The sequence below is a fragment of the Macaca thibetana genome, chromosome X (assembly GCF_024542745.1).
Source record: "Macaca thibetana thibetana isolate TM-01 chromosome X, ASM2454274v1, whole genome shotgun sequence".
Lineage (NCBI taxonomy): Eukaryota > Metazoa > Chordata > Mammalia > Primates > Cercopithecidae > Macaca > Macaca thibetana.
In genome coordinates this window covers 102,283,642-102,305,254 of record NC_065598.1, presented here as the reverse complement: position 1 = coordinate 102,305,254, position 21,613 = coordinate 102,283,642, and the positions used below count along the sequence as shown (strand labels likewise).

At 35.6% G+C, this 21,613-nt stretch overlaps 1 protein-coding gene across 2 annotated transcripts in view; it reads right to left on the bottom strand.

Moving 5' to 3' along the window:
• Positions 1-21,613, bottom strand: part of RADX (RPA1 related single stranded DNA binding protein, X-linked) — an 81,158-nt gene that overhangs the window by 31,037 nt on the left and 28,508 nt on the right. The window contains exons 9-11 of one of the 2 annotated variants that reach the window (XM_050775917.1): positions 20,910-21,070; positions 19,871-20,040; positions 11,979-12,052 (exon numbers count right to left, since the gene is read on the bottom strand). In XM_050775917.1, coding sequence (XP_050631874.1) covers positions 11,979-12,052; positions 19,871-20,040; positions 20,910-21,070 — 405 coding nt within the window. The remainder of the gene's footprint in view (positions 1-11,978; positions 12,053-19,870; positions 20,041-20,909; positions 21,071-21,613) is intronic. The other variant, XM_050775918.1, reaches the window with a different exon arrangement.

The window sequence follows — 21,613 nt, the reverse complement described above, 5'->3', positions numbered from 1 at the left end:
CTAGAATAACCAATGTAGAGAAGTCCTTAAAAGAACTGATAGAGATGAAAACCATAACACGAGAACTACGTGACAAATGCACAAGCTTCAGTAACCAACTTGATCAACTGGAAGAAAGAGTATCAGTGATTGAAGATCAAATGAATGAAACGAAGCGAGAAGAGAAGTGTAGAGAAAAAAGAATAAAAAGAAATGAACAAAGCCTCCAAGAAATATGGGATTATGTGAAAAGACCAAATCTACGTCTCATTGGTGTGCCTGAAAGTGAGGGGGAAAATGGAACCAAGTTGGAAAACACTTTGCGGGATATCATTCAGAACTTCCCCAACCTAGTAAGGCAGGCCAACATTCAAATTCAGGAAATACAGAGAATGCCACAAAGATAATCCTCGAGAAGAGCAACTCCAAGACACATAATTGTCAGATTCACCAAAGTTGAAATGAAGGAAAAAATGTTAAGGGCAGCCAGAGAGAAAGGTCGGGTTACCCACAAAGGGAAGCCCATCAGACTAACAGCAGATCTCTTGGCAGAAACTCTACAAGCCAGAAGAGGGTGGGGGCCAATATTCAACATTCTTAAAGAAAAGAATTTTCAACCCAGAATTTCATATTCAGCCAAACTAAGTTTCATAAGTGAAGGAGAAATAAAATCCTTTACAGACAAGCAAAAGCTGAGAGATTTTGTCACCACCAGGCCTGCCCTACAAGAGATCCTGAAGGAAGCACATGGAAAGGAAAAACAGGTACCAGCCATTGCAAAAACATGCCAAAATGTAAAGACCTTCGAGGCTAGGAAGAAACTGCATCAACAGGGGGTTTAGCGGGGGTTGCAATACTAGTCTCTGATAAAACAGACTTTAAACCATCAAAGATCAAAAGAGACAAAGAAGGCCATTACATAATGGTAAAGGGATCAATTCAACAGGAAGAGCTAACTATCCTAAATATATATGCACCCAATACAGGAGCACCCAGATTCATAAAGCATGTCCTTAGAGACTTACAAAGAGACTTAGACTCCCATACAATAATAATGGGAGACTTTAACACCCCACTGTCAACATTAGACAGATCAACAAGACAGAAAGTTAACAAGGATATCCAGGAATTGAACTCAACTCTGCACCAAGCGGACCTAATAGACATCTACAGAACTCTCCACCCCAAATCAACAGAATATACATTCTTCTCAGCATCACATCGCACTTATTCCAAAATTGACCACATAGTTGGGAGTAAAGCACTCCTCAGTAAATGTACAAGAACAGAAATTATAACAAACTGTCTCTCAGACCACAGTGCAATCAAACTAGAACTCAGGACTAAGAAACTCAATCAAAAGCGCTCAACTACATGGAAACTGAACAACCTGCTCCTGAATGACTACTGGGTACATAACGAAATGAAGGCAGAAATAAAGATGTTCTTTGAAACCAATGAGAACAAAGATACAACATACCAGAATCTCTGGGACACATTTAAAGCAGTGTGTAGAGGGAAATTTATAGCACTAAATGCCCACAAGAGAAAGCAGGAAAGATCTAAAATTGACACTCTAACATCACAACTAAAAAACTAGAGAAGCAAGAGCAGACACATTCAAAAGCTAGCAGAAGGCAAGAAATAACTAAGATCAGAGCAGAACTGAAGGAGATAGAGACACATAAAACCCTCCAAAACATCAATGAATCCAGGAGCTGGTTTTTTGAAAAGATCAACAAAATTGATAGACCGCTAGCAAGACTAATAAAGAAGAAAAGAGAGAAGAATCAAATAGATGCAGTAAAAAATGATAAAGGGGATATCACCACCGACCTCACAGAAATACAAATTACCATCAGAGAATACTATAAACACCTCTACGCAAATAAACTAGAAAATCTAGAAAAAATGAATAGTTTCCTGGACACTTACACTCTCCCAAGACTAAACCAGGAAGAAGCTGAATCCCCGAATAGACCAATAGCAGGCTCTGAAATTGAGGCAATAATTAATAGCCTACCAACCAAAAAAAGTCCAGGACCAGATGGATTCACAGCCGAATTCTACCAGAGGTACAAGGAGGAGTTGGTACCATTCCTTCTGAAAGTATTCCAATCAACAGAAAAAGAGGAAATCCTCCCTAACTCATTTTACGAGGCCAACATCATCCTAATACCAAAGCCTGGCAGAGATACAACAACAAAAAAATGAGAATTTTAGACCAATATTCCTGATGAACATCGATGCAAAAATCCTCAATAAAATACTGGCAAACTGAATCCAGCAGCACATTGAAAAGCTTATCCACCATGATCAAGTGGGCTTCATCCCTGGGAGGCAAGACTGGTTCAACATATGCAAATCAATAATCATAATCCAGCATATAAACAGAACCAAAGACAAAAACCACATGATTATCTCAGTAGATGCAGAAAAGGCCTTTGACAAAATTCAACAGCCCTTCATGCTAAAAACTCTCAATAAATTCAGTATTGATGGAACGTATCTCAAAATAATAAGAGCTATTTATGAGAAACCCACAGCCAATATCATACTGAATGGGCAAAAACTGGAAGCATTCCCTTTGAAAACTGGCACAAGACAGGGATGCCCTCTCTCACCACTCCTATTCAACATAGTGTTGGAAGTTCTGGCTAGGGCAATCAGGCAAGAGAAAGAAATCAAGGGTATTCAGTTAGGAAAAGAAGAAGTCAAATTGTCCCTGTTTGCAGATGACATGATTGTATATTTAGAAAATCCCACTGTCTCAGCCCAAAATCTCCTTAAGCTGATAAGCAACTTCAGCAAAGTCTCAGGATAAAAAATTAATGTGCCAAAATCACAAGCATTCTTATACACCAGTAAGAGACAAACAAAGAGCCAAATCATGAATGAACTCCCATTCACAATAGCTTCAAAGAGAATAAAATACCTAGGAATCCAACTTACAAGGGATGTAAAAGACCTCTTCAAGGAGAACTACAAACCACTGCTCAGTGAAATAAAAGAGGACACAAACAAATGGAAGAACATACCATGCTCATGGATAGGAAGAATCAATATTGTGAAAATGGCCATACTGCCCAAGGTAATTTATAGATTCAATGCCATCCCCATCAAGCTACCAATGACTTTCTTCACAGAATTGGAAAAAACTGCTTTAAAGTTCATATGGAACCAAAAAAGAGCCTGCATCGCCAAGACAATCCTAAGCCAAAAGAACAAAGCTGGAGGCATCATGCTACCTGACTTCAAACTATACTACAAGGCTACAGTAACCAAAACAGCATGGTACTGGTACCAAAACAGAGATATAGACCAATGGAACAGAACAGAACCCTCAGAAATAATACCACACATCTACAGCCATCTGATCTTTGACAAACATGAGAAAAACAAGAAATGGGGAAAGGATTCTCTATTTAATAAATGGTGCTGGGAAAATTGGCTAGCCATAAGTAGAAAGCTGAAACTGGATTCTTTCCTTACTCCTCATACGAAAATTAATTCAAGATGGATTAGAGACTTAAATGTTAGACCTAAAATCATAGAAACCCTAGAAGAAAACCTAGGTAATACCATTCAGGACATAGGCATGGGCAAGGACTTCATGTCTAAAACACCAAAAGCAATGGCAACAAAAGCCAAAATTGACAAATGGGATCTAATTAAACTAAAGAGCTTCTGCACAGCAAAAGAAACTACCATCAGAGTGAACAGGCAACCTACAGAATGGGAGAACATTTTTGCAATCTACTCATCTGACAAAGGGCTAATATTCAGAACCTACAAGGAACTCAATCAAATTTACAAGACAAAAAACAAACAACCCCATCAAAAAGTGGGCAAAGGATATGAATAGACATTTCTCAAAAGAGGACATTCATACAGCCAACAGACACATGAAAAAATGCTCATCATCACTCACCATCAGAGAAATGCAAGTCAAAACCACAATGAGATACCATCTCACACCAGTTAGAATGGCAATCATTAAAAAATCAGGAAACAACAGGTGCTGGAGAGGATGTGGAGAAATAGGAACACTTTTACACTGTTGGTGGGACTGTAAACTAGTTCAACCATTGTGGAAAACAGTGAGGCAAGTCCTCAAGGATCTAGAACTGGAAATACCATTTGACCCAGCCATCCAATTACTGGGCATGTACCCAAAGGATTATAAGTTATGCTGCTATAAAGACACATGCACACATATGTGTATTGCGGCACTATTTGCAATAGCAAAGATTTGGAATCAACCCAAATGTCCATCAGTGACAGACTGGATTAAGAAAATGTGGCACATATACACCATGGAATACTATGCAGCCATAAAAAAGGATGAGTTCATGTCCTTTGTAGGGACATGGATGCAGCTGGAAACCATCGTTCTCAGCACACTATCGCAAGAACAGAAAACCAAATGCCACGTGCATGTTCTCACTCATGGGTGGGAATTGAACAATGAGATCACTTGGACACAGGCAGGGGAACATTACAGACTGGGTCCTATTGTGGGGAGGGGGTAGAGGGGAGGGATAGCACTAGGAGAAATACCTAATGTAAATGATGAGTTAATAGGTGCAGCACACCAACATGACACATATATATATATGTAACAAACCTGCATGTTGTGCACATGTACCCTAGAACTTAAAGTATAATAATAAAAAAAAACCGGATGAGCTCATGTCCTTTGTAGGGTCATGGATGAAGCTGGAAACCATCATTCTGAGCAAACTATCTCAAGGACAGAAAACCAAACACCGCATGTTCTCACTCATAGCTGGGAATTGAACAATGAGAACACCTGGACACAGGGTGGGGAACATCACACTCCGGGGCCTGTCATGGGCTGGGGAGTGGGGGAGGGATAGCATTAGGAGATATACCTAATGTAAATGATGAGTTAACAGGTGCAGCACACCAACATGGCACATCTATACATTTGTAACAAACCTGCACATTGTGCACATGTACCCTAGAACTTAAAGTATAATAAAAAAAAGAAAATCTGAAAAAAAATGAAACTAGTAACAACTTAAAAAAAAAAAAGAAATTGCCACAGCCATTAACATAAGGCAAGACCCTCCACCAGCAGAAAGACTATGACTCACTGAAGGCTCAGATGATGGTTAACATTTTTTAGCAATACAGTATTTTTAAATTAAGATATGTACATTTTTGGATTTAATGATATTGCATACTTATTAGAATGTAAACATAATTTTACATGTCCTGAAAAACCTAAAAATTTGTGTGATTCGCTCTACTGCAATTTTCACTTTATTCTAATGGTTTGGCACTAAACCCACAGTATCTCTGAGGTATGCGTGCAATTAACCATGGAAGGGCTTAAATTTGCTACTTTTCTATTGTTTCTCCTTGAGTCATCTATTCCTTAGATCGATTTTCTCTTTTCCTGCCTTCTCTTGGATTGAATGTTTAAAAAATAATCCCTTTGTAGATTCTGGATACTAGCCTTTCGTCAGATGGACAGATTGCAAAAATTTTCTCCCATTCTGTAGGTTGCCTGTTCATTCTGGTGATAGTTTCTTTTGCTGTGCAGAAGCTCTTTAGTTTAATTAGATCCCATTTGTCAATTTTGGCTTTTGTTGTCATTGCTTCTGGTGTTTTAGTCATAAAGTCTTTGCCCATGCCTATGTCCTGAGTGATACTGCCTAGGTTTTTTTCTAGGGTTGTTATGGATTTAGGTCTTACGTTTAAGTCTTTAATCCATCTTGAATTAATTTTTGTATAAGGTGTAAGGAAGGGGTCCAGTGTCAGTTTTCTGCATGTGGCTAGTCAGTTTTCCCAACACCATTTATTAAATGGGGAATCCTTTCCCTATTGCTTGTTTTTGTCAGGTTTGTCAAAGATCAGATGGTTGTTGATGTGTGGTGTTATTTCTGAGGCTTCTGTTCTGTTCCATTGGTCACTTAAACAAATTTACAAGAAAAAAAATAAACAACCCCATCAAGAAGTGGGTGAAGGATATGAACAGACACTTCTCTAAAGAAGACATTTATGCATCCAACAAACATATGAAAAAAAGCTCATCATTACTGGTCATTAGAGAAATGCAAATCAAAACCACAATGAGATACCGTCTCACGCCAGTTAGAATGGTGATCATTATAAAGTCAGGAAACAACAGATGCGGGAGAGGATGTGGAGAAAGAGGAATGCATTTACACTGTTGGTGGCAGTGTAAATTAGTTCTACCATTGTGGAAGACAGCGTGGTGATTCCTCAAGGATCTAGAACCAGAAATACCATTTGACCCAGAATCCCATTACTGGGTATATACTAAAAGATTGTAAATTATTCTGCTATAAAGACACATGCACATGTATATTTATTGAGGCACTGTTCACAATAGCAAAGACTTGGAACCATCCCAAATGCCCAACAATGATACACTGAATAAAGAAAATGTGGCACATATACACCATGGAATACTATGCAGCCATAAAAACGGATGAGTTCATGTCCTTTGCAGGGATATGGATGAAGGTGGAAACCATCATTCTCAGCAAATTAACACAAGAACAGAAAACCAAACACCACATGTTCTCACTAATAAGTGGGAGTTGAACAATGAGCACACATGGACACAGGGAGGGGAACATCCCACACCGGGTGCCTGTCAGCAAGTTGGGGGCTAGGAGAGGGATAGCATTAGGAGAAATACCTAATGTAGATGATGGGTTGATGGGTGCAGCAAACCACCATGGCACGTATATACCTATGTAACAAACCTGCACGTTCTGCAAATGTATCCCAGAACTTAAACGTATAATATAATGAAATAAAATAAAATAAAAAATAATCCCATTAAGCCCTGTTATTGATTAGCTACACTTTTTTTTAGTGTTTTCTCTAAGGTCTATAATATACAACATTAACGTACTACAATCTACCTTCAAATGATGCTACATGCATCATTTGCTACATGCATCATTGAACCTTCAAATGAACTACATGCATCTTCATGTATGTAGTGTAAGAATTTTAGAACAGTGTATTTCCATATCCCCTTCAGTCATCATGCTATTTTTTCCATAACACTTTACTTCTATATAAACTATAAACTCCACAATATATTTTCACTATTTCTGATCTAAAAGAAAAATGAGAAAATATATTTTATTTTACCCACCTATTTACTATTTCTAGTGCTTTATCTTCCTTTATTTAGATCAAAATTTCTATCAGGTGTTATACGTTTTCTGCCTGAAGAACTTCCTTTAATATTTTTCATTGTGTAGGTCTGGTGGTGATGAAATCGCTCAGCTTTTGTCTTTATTTCGCCTTTATTTTTAAAAGTTATATTCACTGTGTATAGAATTCTAAGTTTACAGGTTTTTTTTTTTTTTTGACAGAATCTCACTCTCACCCAGGCTGGAGTGCAGTGGTGTAATTTTGGCTCACTGCAACCTCCGCCTCCTGAATTCAAGCAATTCTCCTGCCTCAGCCTCCCAAGTCACTGGTAATACAGGCATGCTCCATGATTATATAATTTCTTAAGAGACATCTGCTGTAATGCTTGTCTTTGCTCCTTTGTGACTTATGTGTATTTTTTTCTTTTCTCTTCCGCTTCTTTTAAGATTTCGTTTATCCTGGTTTTCAGTGGTGTGTGTGTACGTGTGTGTGTGCATTTAATGATGTTTTTGTCTTCTTGTTCTATTATTTTAAGAGGAGTGCATCATGATTGTTATGCGCATCAACTGCTCTTTTAAAATCTACCAGGTTATTTACCTTTTTAATATTATATTATATTATATGCTATATACATTCATGATTGTTATTGTATTCTTAGTGGAATGTCCACTTATCATCCTATATATTCTATATTGTCCCTATTTACCTTTACTTATAGTTTTTACCTTAAATTCTATTTACTTCATATGAATATTGCTATACCACTTTTCTCTTGGTTAGTATATATCAGGTATATATTTTGCCATTCCTTTATTTTTAACCTTTCATATAATTTTGCTTAAGTATGTCCCTCTCTTAAAAAATTTTCTTTGAGATGAGTTCTCACTCTGTTGCCCAGGCTGAAGTGCAGTGGCTATTCACAGACATGATCATAGCACACTACAGTCTCAAACTCCTGGGCTCAAGTGATCCTTCTGCCTCAGCTTCCTGAGTAGCTAGGACTATAGGTGCATGCCACTGCACCAGGCTGAAGTGTGTCTCTTATATGTAGGATGTAACTGGATTAATTTTTAAGATTGAAATATGAAAGTTTAATACATTTACATTTATTGAAATAATTCAGAATTATCTCAGCTATATTATTTTGTGTATTATCTTAAAAAGAAGAGAGAGATGGAGTCCCATTATGTTGCCCAGACTGGTCTTGAACTCCTGACCTCAAGTAATCTTGTGTCTCAGACTCCCCAAGTGCAGGAATCACAGACATAAGCCACCATTCCCAGCCCATGTTTTATCTCAATCAAGCCTTTTCTTTGCTTTTTCTCCTTTTTTCTATTTTACTGCCCTGAAAAATTTTTCATAATTCCTCCTCTTTTTTTCTGTGCTGCTTCAGAAGTTATACATTCTATCCTATTCTTTCAGCTCGATCTTAAATTTTTTAACTCACATGTTTAAATTTACAAAGTCTGCAGTATATAAATCTCTACTATTTTCCATAAAGATACAATGATCTTAGAATGCTTCAATTCTCATCTTTCCATCCATTTGACCTTAAATAGTATTTTCATTCTACTTTGTTTCAAATCCCATGAAATAATGCATTATCATCGTTATTAATTTCTACTGAACATATTTATTTATATTTACCAATATTTTACTAACTTCTTTGCTTACCATTGCTTCTTACATTCTGATACTTCCTTTCGTTTTGCTTTTCCATCTCTCAGAATTCTTTAGTAATTCATTCATTGAGACTCTACAAGTAATAACTCTTTTAGTCTCTGACTATCTGAAAATACCTGTATTTCACCTTCACTCTTGCTTGATTGTTTAGGTAGACATAAAATTCCAGGTTAGGAATTATCTTAACACTTTGAAGACATTTCACTGTCTAAAGCACTATTGTTTTTGGGAAATTTTTCCATCTAATTTTGTTTTCTTTGTTGATGAATCTGTCTTTTATCTCTGCTAGTTTTAAGAATGTTTATCTTTGATGCTCTACGGTTCATTATCATGGTCTGTATCATTTATCACATATTATATGTCTAGATACAGATTATTTTTATTCTACTCAGAATTCACTGTGATCCTTCAATTTAAAAAATTCATATATGTGTATATATAAAAAAATATATATATAATTTTGAAAAAATACCCTCTTCAAATACTGCTTCTTTCTATCTCTGTTCTGTCCTCCTGAACCTTTATTGATAAAAATGGAACTTTCTCATCCTATCCACCATGTCTCTCAACTTATATTTTACCTTTCTAAACTCTTTACCACTCTCTGGTGTGATTTCCTAAGTATCTCCAAACACACTAAATTATTTCTTCATCTGCATTTATCTATTATTCTACTCATTGTCTACTGATAAGTGTGTGCATGGATACCTTTTTCACATATGTCAGCTTTTTCTTCATATTGATCTGTTTCCGACTTACTGATTTTTATTTATTCCTTTAACTTTTAAAATGTGTTTATTTTAGAGCTGGATATAGTGGCTCAAACCTGTAATCCTAGCACTTTGGGAGGCTGAGGCTGGAGGATCAATTGAGGCCAGGAGTTTGAGATCAACCTGGGAAACAGAGTGAGACACTATCTCTATAAAAAAATTATAAAAATAATAAAAATAGGTTTAAAAGCCTCTTTCTGATTGGCCTAGTATTTCTACTTCCTGGGGTATAAATTCTTCCATGTGTTACATCTGATCACATTGCCTTTCAGTAGTAGCTCATTTCCTTTGGAAGTTTGTAATTTTTAACCATGAATCCATTTTCTGTAGACATTGTTTTCCAAGGGAATCCCAAGCACCCTATGTTACAAGAAATCTCTTTTAGGAAGTTTCACAACTGCCTTTGTCTAGACCTTAGGGTCTTGATTTCACTGATTTTGGACCAGATATTAGTGTTAACTCCTTAGTTCAGTAGCCTCACCATTTTAATCATGTGAACTGCAACCACACTTCCATGCTGCACAGGTCTGGGATTCCACTTTCTCTCAGATGACTTTTTCTCACCCATTGCCCAGGAGATACAGAAAGCTCTTTGATACCTCTCCACATTGATGGTCACAATTTTTCTGCCCTTCTGCAAACTTGCAACTTTACATTAGTTTTACTTCTTCACAAGTAGGAGGCCTGTGGTCTGGACTCTCCTTCCCATGTAGTTATTATACCCCAGCCCATGAAAATTAAGGCCTCTATCTAGTTCTGAGATGTCCTTGAACATTTTTAGTTTTGGATCCTACTCACTATTAAATTTAAATTCCTTTTTTGTTTCTGGCACCTGGTGATTTTTCATTCTTGTTTAGAGCTTGATTATACACTTATATTATAATGTTTTTCTTTTGTTTTGGGTTTTCAATTGGCCAGATTTACCATAAGGCAATCCCTCTTTTTGCTACTGGTCTGTCAGGCTAGTCTTGGATTTATTTCTTTCTCTAGCCTAAGACTCAATCAATTATATCTTTCAACTTTAGTTAGCAAGTGAATGATTAACTACATCTAAACAAGAGCTTTCTCCAAAACAGCATGGAATAGGAAGGAAAACATGAGATTAATTTCAAATAACCACTCCCTGTGGGATAAACAAAATGTGCCCATAAAGCCTAGCACAGTGCCTGACACATAAATGCTCAATAAATGGCTGGTACTATTATTATATAATTGTGAGAAGTACCATATTATCTTCTACAGGTAAAAGAGAGGGGATAATCTTAGCAGATGCTAATATAGAAATCTTTATGAAGTTTAATCACCAAGTTGACAAGCTGAAGAATAGAATTTAATTGCTTTCTTGGATATTAAACAGAGAATCACAAAACCTGGGAACAATTATGGTTTTCTCCTTCATTTTTACAATTTAGAGTCCAGGCAAGATCCATTGTCTGAGGAACATTTTTTTATTTCAAATTATGCTTAGCTGGGAAAAAATAATATTTTTCTCCCTAAGTCCCCAAATTACATTTTTTACTGAAATCATCTAAAGTGCTCATTGAAACTTTTGGACAAAGTATTCAGCCTTATAGAGAATAATCAATCTAGAATATGACATGAGAAATGAATAAAAATCTATTATTAACTAACCCACATACATAAATCTAATAGGTAAGCACAGATGGGAATTGTGTTTCTAAAAAGGCTTAAAATGTTTAGAATGGACTTGTTCACAATGCCCCAATTTTATATCATGTAACAATCAACAAAAGTCATATTTAAATACTTTGGAAAAGTTCATTGAGACATCAACTTTAACAAGGTAGTATTCAATAAAACGACAGTATCACTTTTGTCTAGGTGGAGGATGAAAACAAAATAACACCAAAAGCAAAGCAAGGAAATAAGGTGCTAAAAAGTCTAATCCAGAGAGATGATACCTAAGATCTGACTTAAACCAAACCACCCTATGGACACCCCACCAGAAAAAAATTGTATTACGAAATCACCTCGGAAATGAGGCCAAAGTTCAAACCAGTCAACCCAATAGCAAAGAAAGAAGATACAATTTACTTTTAAGAGATATCCATATTTGTTGTCAATTAAAAATAAAATTAAACTTCCTACTTATTCTTCTGTTAAAAATAGTACATTTGAAGAGATATGCTATTACTAATGAAACAAACTGATAAGTATAAGTTTGTTTATAATTACTTTCACTTTTGGGATGATACCAAATTGATCAGTACATTTTTGACAGTGACCTAAGCTAATATTACTACATGCAAAGCATACATTCTAAGCTCGTATTACTTGTGCTTAGTAATTAAATAGTAATCTTCATAGAATAATGTTTCATAAAGTTTTCATAAATAATGGCAACAAACAGTAACATACGGTTGAAGATGCTTGGCATGCCTGGTTTAATTCCCTTTGTTTGTACAGAAGCTCCTGGTTGAGGTACAGCAACTCTATGAAGGATAAGAAGAGTATAACCAATCATTATAAAAAGAGCCTCAAATGAAAAACAAATCAATTGGTTCTATTCAGAATTTATTCTAATTCAATAAATTTAGAAAATATACAGGTAAAGTTTGTTGAATAATACATTTAAATACACTAATAATTATGAAAAATATCCATATATAAAACAACTCAAATACTGCAATAGATTGAAATTTTAAGGATTATTCCATAAAATGGAGCATTAATTTTATTAAATATTAACTGAAGATAATATTTTTATTCTTTATGACAGAAATTTAAAATTTACTGCATGCACGGCAAACAAAATAATCAAAGTGAAGAGACAACCCACAGAATGGGAGAAAATATTTGCAAACTACTCATCTGACAAGGGATTAATAACCAGAATATATAAGGAGCTCAAACAAAACTGTAAAGGAAAAAAGCTAATAATTTGATGAAAAATGGGGAAAAGATTTGACATTTTTATGAGAAATGAAATTTCTCTAATAGACATTTCTCAAAAAAGACAAACAAATGGCAAACAGGTATATGAAAAGGTGCTCAACATCACTGATCATCAGAGAAATCCAAATCAAAACTATAATGAGATATCATCTCATCCCAGTAAAAATGGCTTAAATCCAAAAGACAGGCAAATAACAAATGCTGACAAGAATGTGGAGAAAGGGAAAACCCTGTATAATGTTGGTAGGAATGTAAGTTAGTATACCCACTATGGAGAAAAGTTTGGAGGTTTCTACAAAAATTAAAAATTGAGCTACCATATAATTGAGCATAGATACCCAAAAGAAAGAAAATCAGTATATCAAAGAGATAGCTGTACTTCCATATTTGTTGCAGCAGCTTTTACAATAGCTAAGGTTTGGAAGCAACCTAAGAGTCCATCAACAGATGAATGGACAAAGAAAATGTGGTACATATACACAATGGAGTACTATTAGGCATAAAATGAATAAGATCCTGTCATTTGCAATGACATGGATGGAACTGGAGATCATTGTGTTAAGTGGAAATAAGATAGGCACAGAAACATAAACATTGCATGTTCTCACTTATTTGTGAGAGCTAAAAATTAAAACAGCCCAACTCATGGAGATAGAGAGTAGAAGAAGAATGGTTACCAGAGGCTGGGAAAGGGAGTGGGGGAGTTTGGGAGAGGTATGGATAGTTAATAGGTACAAAAATATAGAAAGATTGAATAAGTCCTACTATTTGATAGCACAACTGGGTGACTATAGTCCATAATAACTTCACTGTACATTTTAAAATAACTAAAAGACTGTGTAATTTGTTTGTAACACAAAGGATAAATGCTTGAGGGGATGGATACCCCATTCTCCATGATGTGATTATTATGCATTGTATGCCTGTATCAAAACATCTCATGTACTTCATGAATATGTGTACCTAACATATACTTACAAAAATTAAAAATAAATAAGTAAAAATAAAATAAATGCAATGGCCTAGTTTTTATGTTTTCTTTGTTCAAAAATTATGGAAAACAATCTGGCCTGCCTTTCCAACTTCGGTTCATAGTTTTTTATTAGCCCCATGGTGCTTTAAACCTTCATGCTTTTCTTTCTGCCTGGAACAATCCTATGTCCCTTTCATTTACCTGGTTAACTCTTACTCATCCTTCAAGATTTAGCTCCAGCATAATTTCCTACAAGAAGCTTCCCCTGATCTCTTGCCAAGGCTAACTGCCCCTTGTATATACTATTATAGTACTGTGAATAAACTTCTATCATGGCATTCACCATATCATACTGAAATTACAGGTTTAAAAGTCTGTCTCTTTCACCAGACTTAGCTCTCTACAAAAGTATGAACTCATCCTTATCAGTTACATCTGCTATGACCCTATTTCCAAATAAGGTCATATTCAGAAGACCTGAGGGTTAGGACTTCATCATATGAATTTTGTGGGGACACGACTCAACCCATAAGTCTGCCCTCTGGTCCCACAAAATTCCTGTCCTTCTCATATGCAAAATAGGTTCACCCCATCACTACATGCCCAAAAGTCTTATCCCATAGCAGCAAAATCCATTGATCTGTTGTTTATAAGAAACATACTTTACCTATAAAGATATATGTAAACTGAAAATAAACGGATGGGAAAAGATATTCCATGTCAAGGGAAACCAAAAAAACCATAGGAGTAGCTATCTTTATATCAGACAAAATCAATTTCGAGACAAAAACAATAAGAAGAGACAAAGAAGGTCACTATATAATGATAAAAGAGTCAATCCAGCAAGACAATATAACAATTTTAAATACGTATGCACTCAACACTAGAGCACCCAGATATATAAACCAAATATTATTAGAGCTAAAGGGACAGATAGGCTGCAGTACAATAATAGCTAGAGACTTCAACACCCCACTTTCAGCACTGGACAAATCTAGATAGAAAATCAACAAAGAAATATTGGACTTAATCTGCACTGTAGATCAAATGGATCTAATAGATATTTACAGAACATGTAATCCAACAGCTGCAGAATACACATGCTTTTCCTCAGCACGTGGATCATTCTGAAGGGTAGATCATACGTTAGGTCACAAAACAAGTCTTAAAACATTCAAATAAACAAATAATATCCAGCATCTTTTGTGTTCACAATGGAAGAAAACTAGAAATTAATAACAAGAATGATTTTTGGAAACTATACAAATACATAGAAATTAAACAGCATGCTCTTCAATTACCAATGTGTCAATGAAGAAATTAAGAAGAAAATTGAAAAATTTCTCGAAGCAAATGAAAATAGAAACAAAACATAACAAAACCTAAGGGATACAGCAAAAGCAGGAGTAAGAGGGACGTTTACAGCTATAAGTGCCTCCAACAAAAAAGAAGAAAAAAGTCAAATAAGCAACCTAATGATGCATCTTAAAGAATTAGAAAGGCAAGAGCAAAACAAACCCAAATTAGTGGAAGAAAACAAGATCAGAGCATAAATAAATAAAATTGAAATGAGAAAATCAATACAAAAGATCAATGAAGCAAAAAGCTGCTTTCTTGAAAAGTTAAACAAAACTTACATTTCACCAGACTATGAAAAAAAGAGAGAAGATCCAAATAAATAAAATTAGAAATGCAAAAGGAGCTTTACAACTGATACTGCAGAAATTCAGAGGTTCATTAGTGGCTACTATGTACAACTATATGCCAACGAAATGGAAAATTTAGAAGAAATGGACAAATTCCTAGACACATACAACCTACCAAGATTGAACCAGGAAGAAATCCAAAACCTGAACAGACCAATAACAAGTAATGAGATGGAAGTTGTAATAAAAAGTCTCCCAGTAAAGAAAAGCCTGGGATCCAATGGCTACATTGATGAATTCTACCAAACATTTAAGGAAGAGCTAATATTAATCCTACTCAAACTATTCAAAAAAATGGAGGAGGAAGGAATACTTCCAAACTCATTCTGCAAGGCCAATATTACCCTTATAACAAAACCAGACAAAGACACATCCATAAAAGAAAACTACAGGTCAATATCTCTGAGGAATTTTGATGCAAAAATCCTCAACAAAATACTAGCAAACCAAATTCAACAATATATTAGAATGATCTCTTATCATGACCAAGTGAGATTTATCCCTGGGATGCCAAGATGGTTCAACATATCAACAGAATAAAGGATCAAAACCATACAATCATTTCAATTGATGCTGAAAAAACATTTGATAAAATTCAATATCCTTTCATGATAAAAACCCTCAAAAAGCTGTGGATAGAAGGAATGTACTTCAACATAATAAAAACCATATACGAAAGACCCACAACTAGCATCATACTGAATGGGGAAAAACTGATAGCCTTTCCTCAGATCTGGAAGACAACAAGGATGCACACTTTCACCCCCGTTATTAAACACAGTACTGGAAGTCCTAGCTAAAGCAATCAGACAAGAGAAAGAAATAAAGGGCATCCAACTTGGAAAGGAAGAAGTCAAATAATCCTTGTTTGCAGAGGATATGATTTTATATTTGGAAAAACTTAAAGACTCCACAAGAAAACTATTAGAACTCGTAAACTCACTAAACTTGCAGGATACAAAATCAACATACAAAAATCAGTAGCATTTCTCTATGCCCAAAATGAAAAATGTGAAAAAGAAATAAAAAAGTAATCCCATTCACAACAGCCACACATAAAATTAAATACCTAGGAATGAACATAACCAAACAAGTGAAAGATGTCTATAATGAAAACTATAAAACACTGATGAAAGAAATTGAAGAGGACATTCAAAAATGGAAAAATACTGTATGATCATGTATTAGAAGAATCAATTTATTACAATGTCTATACTGCTGAAAGCAATCTACATATTCAATGCAATCCCTGTCAAAATACCAATGACATTCTTCACAGAAATAGAAAATACCATCCTAAAATTTAGATGGAACCACAAAAGACCCAGAATAGCCAAAGCTATCCTAATCAACGTATGCAAATCAATGTGATATATCATATCAACAGAATAAAGGATCAAAACCATACAATCATTTCAATTGATCAACACACAAATCCACACACCTAAAGTGAACTAATTTTTAACAAAGGTGTCAAGAACATACACTGGGGTAAAGACAGTCTTTCCAATAAACGGTGCTGGGAAAACTGGATATCCATATTCAGAAGAATGAAACTATACCCCTATCTCTCGCCATATACAAAAATCAACTCAAAATGGATTAAAGACCTAAATCTAATACATCAAGATATGAAACTGCTACAAGAAAACATTGGGGAAAATCTACAGGACATTGGTCTGGGCAAATATTTCTTGAGTAATACCCCGCAAGAACAGGCAACCAAAGCAAAAATGGACAAATAGAATGATATGAAGGTAAAAAGCTTCTGCACAGCAAAGGAAACAATCAACAAAGTGAAGAGACAACCCACAGAATGGGTTGAAATACTTGCAAACTACCCATCTGACAAGGGATTATTAATAACCAGAATATATAAGGAGCTCAAACAACTTTACAGGAATAAATCGAATAATCCAATCAAAAATGGACAAAAGATTTGAATAGACGTTTCTCAAAAGAAGATATACAAATGGCAAACAGGCACATGAAAAGGTGCTCAACATCACTGATCACCAGAGAAATGCAAATGAAAATCACACAAGCATTTCATTTGATGCTGAAAAAGACGTTTAATAAAATTCAACATTCCTTCATGACAAAAACCCTCAAAAAGCTGTGGATAGATACCATTTTACCTCAGTTAAAATGGCTTAAATCCAAAATACAGGCAATAACAAATGCTGGTGATGACGTGGAGAAAAGGAACTCTGTACACTGTTGGTGGGAATGTAAATTAGTACAACCACTATGGAGAACAGTTTGGAGGTTCCTCAAAGAAACTGAAAATTGAAATACAATGTGATCCAGCAATCCCACTGTTGGGTATATACCCAGGAGAAAGGAAATCAGTATACCAAAGAGATATTTGCACTCCTATGTTGTTGCAGCACTGTTTATAATAGCTAAGATTTGGAAGCAACCTACATGTCCATCAACAGATGAATGGATAAAGAAAATGTGATACATATACCCAATGGAGTACTATTTATCCATAACAAATGAGATCCAGTGATTTGCAACAACATGGATGGAACTGGAGATCATTATGTTACGTGAAATGAGCCAAGCATAGAAATATGAACATTCCATGTTCTCACCTATTTGTGGGATCTAAAAATCAAACAATTGAACTCATAAAGGTAGAGTTTAGAAGGACTGTTACCAGAGTCTGGGAAGGGTAGTAGGGGGGTGCGGGGAAGTGAAGATGTTTAATAGGTACAAATAAACAGTTAGAAAGAATGAATAAGACCTACTACTTGATAGCACATCAGAGTGACTATAGTCCATAATAACTTAATTGTACATTTAAATGTAACTAAAAGAGTGTAGTTTGATTGTAATACAAACGATAAATGCTTGATGGGATGGATACCCCATTGTCCATGACATTCTTATTTCAAATTGTATGCCTGTATCAAAACATCTCATGTACCCCATAAATATATATATACTTACTATGCACCCACAAAAATTAAAAGTTAAAAAATTTTTAAAAATAAATTAAAAATTTTACCTATTACTTATTCACAACCAAAAACTGCTGTGCACCTGGGCACACACTAAAAGATTGGAATTTTTAAAATCTTAAAATCCAAAGTGATTCTGCACTCTGCTTTAGGAGTGTTTGGGCTTTCCTGACACTTTAAAGAAACAAAAACTTCCAGTCATGTACAATTCATAATGTATGGATGTTTTGTAGTAAAGACCCATGCTTAAAAAACTGGTGAGCAAATATAAGCTATAATGTTCTTGTTGTTCAAGAAAATGGAAGAATGACCTTGAGAGTGACACTACCTCCTTGGTTTCAGAGGACAAGGGCTCCCTTTTCAATTCCAAAGGGTGGGTTCATTTCCTTGGTTCTAGAGTGTAGGGCCATCACCCAGGGTTGTAGGAGTGGGGATGTTACCCAAGTGGGCCCAGAGGACATAAGACTGTGACAAAGAAAATAATTCTGAAGCCTTAAAAACGAATGCAATTTATTTGCCTTGTTAGATTTTGGAGTTGCTTGTGACCCATGATCCCCCTTTTCCTTCCAATTTCTCCCTTTCAGAATGGGAGTGTCTATCCTATACCTATCTCATCACTGTATTCTGGACAGATAACTTGTTTGATTTTATAGGTATACAGATGAGGAAGAATTTTTGCCCCAGGATAAATCAGCCTGATCATGGATGGATGAATTACATCCATATGAGATTTAGATGAGATTTTGGATTAGAATTGATGCTGCTATGGGATAAGACTTTTGGGAATGTTGTGATGGGGTGAATCTATTTTGCATATGAGAAGGACAGGAATTTTGTGGGACCAGAGGGCAGACTTATGGGTTGAGTCGCGTCCCCACAAAATTCATATGATTAAGTCCTAACCCTCAGGTCTTCTGAATATGACCTTATTTGGAAATAGGGTCATAGCAGATGTTACTGATAAAGATGAGGTCATACTGGATTAGGGTGGTCCCCTAATCCAATATGACTGGTATCCTTATGAAAAAGGCGAAATTTGGACACAGACACTACACAGAGAGAACTCCATGTGAATATGAAGGCAGAGATTGGGGTGATGCTTCTACAAGTCAAGGAATGTCAAAGATTGTCAGCACACTAAGAGGCTAGGAGAGAGGCATTGAACAGATTCTCTCTTGCATCCGTGAGAGCAGCAATGCTGTTGACATCTTGATCTTGAACTCTATCCTCCAGAAATTTTTTTTTTTTCCTTTGAGACGGAGTCTCGCTCTGTCGCCCACGCTGGAGTGCAGTGGCGCGATCTCGGCTCACTGCAAGCTCTGCCTCCCGGGTTCACGCCATTCTCCTGCCTCAGCCCTCCGAGTAGCTGGGACTACAGGCGCCTGCCACCACGCCCGGCTAATTTTTTGCATTTTTAGTAGGGACGGAGTTTCACCGTGTTAGCCAGGATGGTCTTGATCTTCTGACCTCGTGATCCGCCCGCCTTGGCCTCCCAAAGTGCTGGGATTACAGGCGTGAGCCACCGCGCCCGGTGCCTCCAGAACTTTGAGACAACAAATTTCTGTGTTTAAGCCACTCAGTTGTGGTATTTTGTTATAGGGGCCCTAACAAATTAATACAGCTTCTACGATAATTGCTTATTTTACAGGGTAGAGATAAACCAAAAGAAAAAATATACTTTACATATAATTAATACAAATGACTTACGGATTAGCATGTGGGCCTTGAAGAATTCTTATTTTATTGCTGAGGCTCAAATTTGTAGATGTAGTTTGGAAATACTGAGAATTCACAGGCTCATCATCTTGATGCCGTTTACCATTTCTTTCTTGAATTTCTACTCTAGCTGCTTGAGATGTCGAGGGTCTGTTAGCATTCTAAAACCAATAATTTAAAGAAAACATTTTATGCTAATTCACAAGCATTAATCTCATAAAAGACTACAATTTTAGTTTATTCATTTTTCATAATCAAGAGTTCTGGCAAAACTTTTCAATCATAACGGTGCTTTTATAAAAATGATTAAATCTAATCCATCTGCTAATAAAATATTTTTTAAAAGGAAGACAAACATAAGTCCTTCTTATACTACTATCTGAAAAGCTGGATTAAATACTTATTTCCATATAAATAGGAATAGTCCTAGACATAGTTTTTAAAAAGATAAACTCATGGGAAAAGTTAACTTGTTTGTCTTGATTGGGCCAGGATTCCAGAACTGGCGTCTTCTATAATACTAAACTATTTATTCTAGAAGAGTTATAGAACCTGGGTAAGACTACTATGCCAGATATAGAGAAAACTTCCCATGAAAGCTTTCCTGTAGTACTGGCCTGGACAAAAGGTAGGAAATTAATATAGTCATAGATACCACCTAGAAATTTAAAACACCCATGATAGCCTCAAATTACACTGAGTGCAAAAACAGGATACCAAGTTTTGAGGGCCTTGGGAAATGTCAGAGTCTGTAATCATTATTGGCCTAGTCTGCCCCCAAATAAATGACACAAAAAGGAAACAAACAAAAAACTAAAAATATTAGGTTGGTGCAAAAGGAATTGCGGTTTTTGCCATTACTTTTACAGGCAAAAACCACAAATCCTTTTGCACCAACCTAATGTTTTCTCTTAGGCTTACATTATTAAGAGTCAATACACGTGAGTTCTGAATAAAATGTAAAAGGTACCAATTGCAATCATGATCACAGTGCTTTCAGAGAAATACTATTAATTCTCTGGCACCATACCCGAAGTGTTTCTGATGCTGAGGCACTTTCAGTCGCACTGCTATGGGGGATATACTTTATAGCAGTAATTATCCCCTGAATTGCAATGCGCTTTTGTTCCCTATACTGCAAGTCTTCAATCTCCTTCCTGACTTCACTTATAGCTGTCAAGAGCGACTCAACTGCAAAAGAGTAAGTCCAAGAAAATTGTAAGTTTTAAAGAACTGAAATGATAAAAATAAGAATTAGATTTGCAATGTAATTTCACAACACAAAATTATAAACTTACTACATTAACTTAACTGTGAGACACTGTGTTTATATCTGGCATCCTTTTATATAATTTTGTGAAATAGGCAAAATACTTTTATCAGTTAAATTTGAATACAGGCTTCCTCTCTGTACCCTTCATTTGCAAAATAAATTTTGCATATTAAATGCAATTTACATATTATATTTCAAACTATAAAGTGTTGCCTAGTCACTGCATAGAAAAACACATTTTAATTATTTCAAACACTATTACATATTGTTAGCATTATGATGTATAAGAGGATGCCAATATTTAGATGATGATAGGTCAGCATTTTAAAGTTTCTCTTTTTTTCCAAAATCGTGCAATTATCTCATAGCTTTTTTAAAAAGAACATGCTTGTGTTAAACTTTTCAACTGTCATATATTAATTCTACTAAAAAGTATATTAATAGTAGGCTTTTCATCAGTA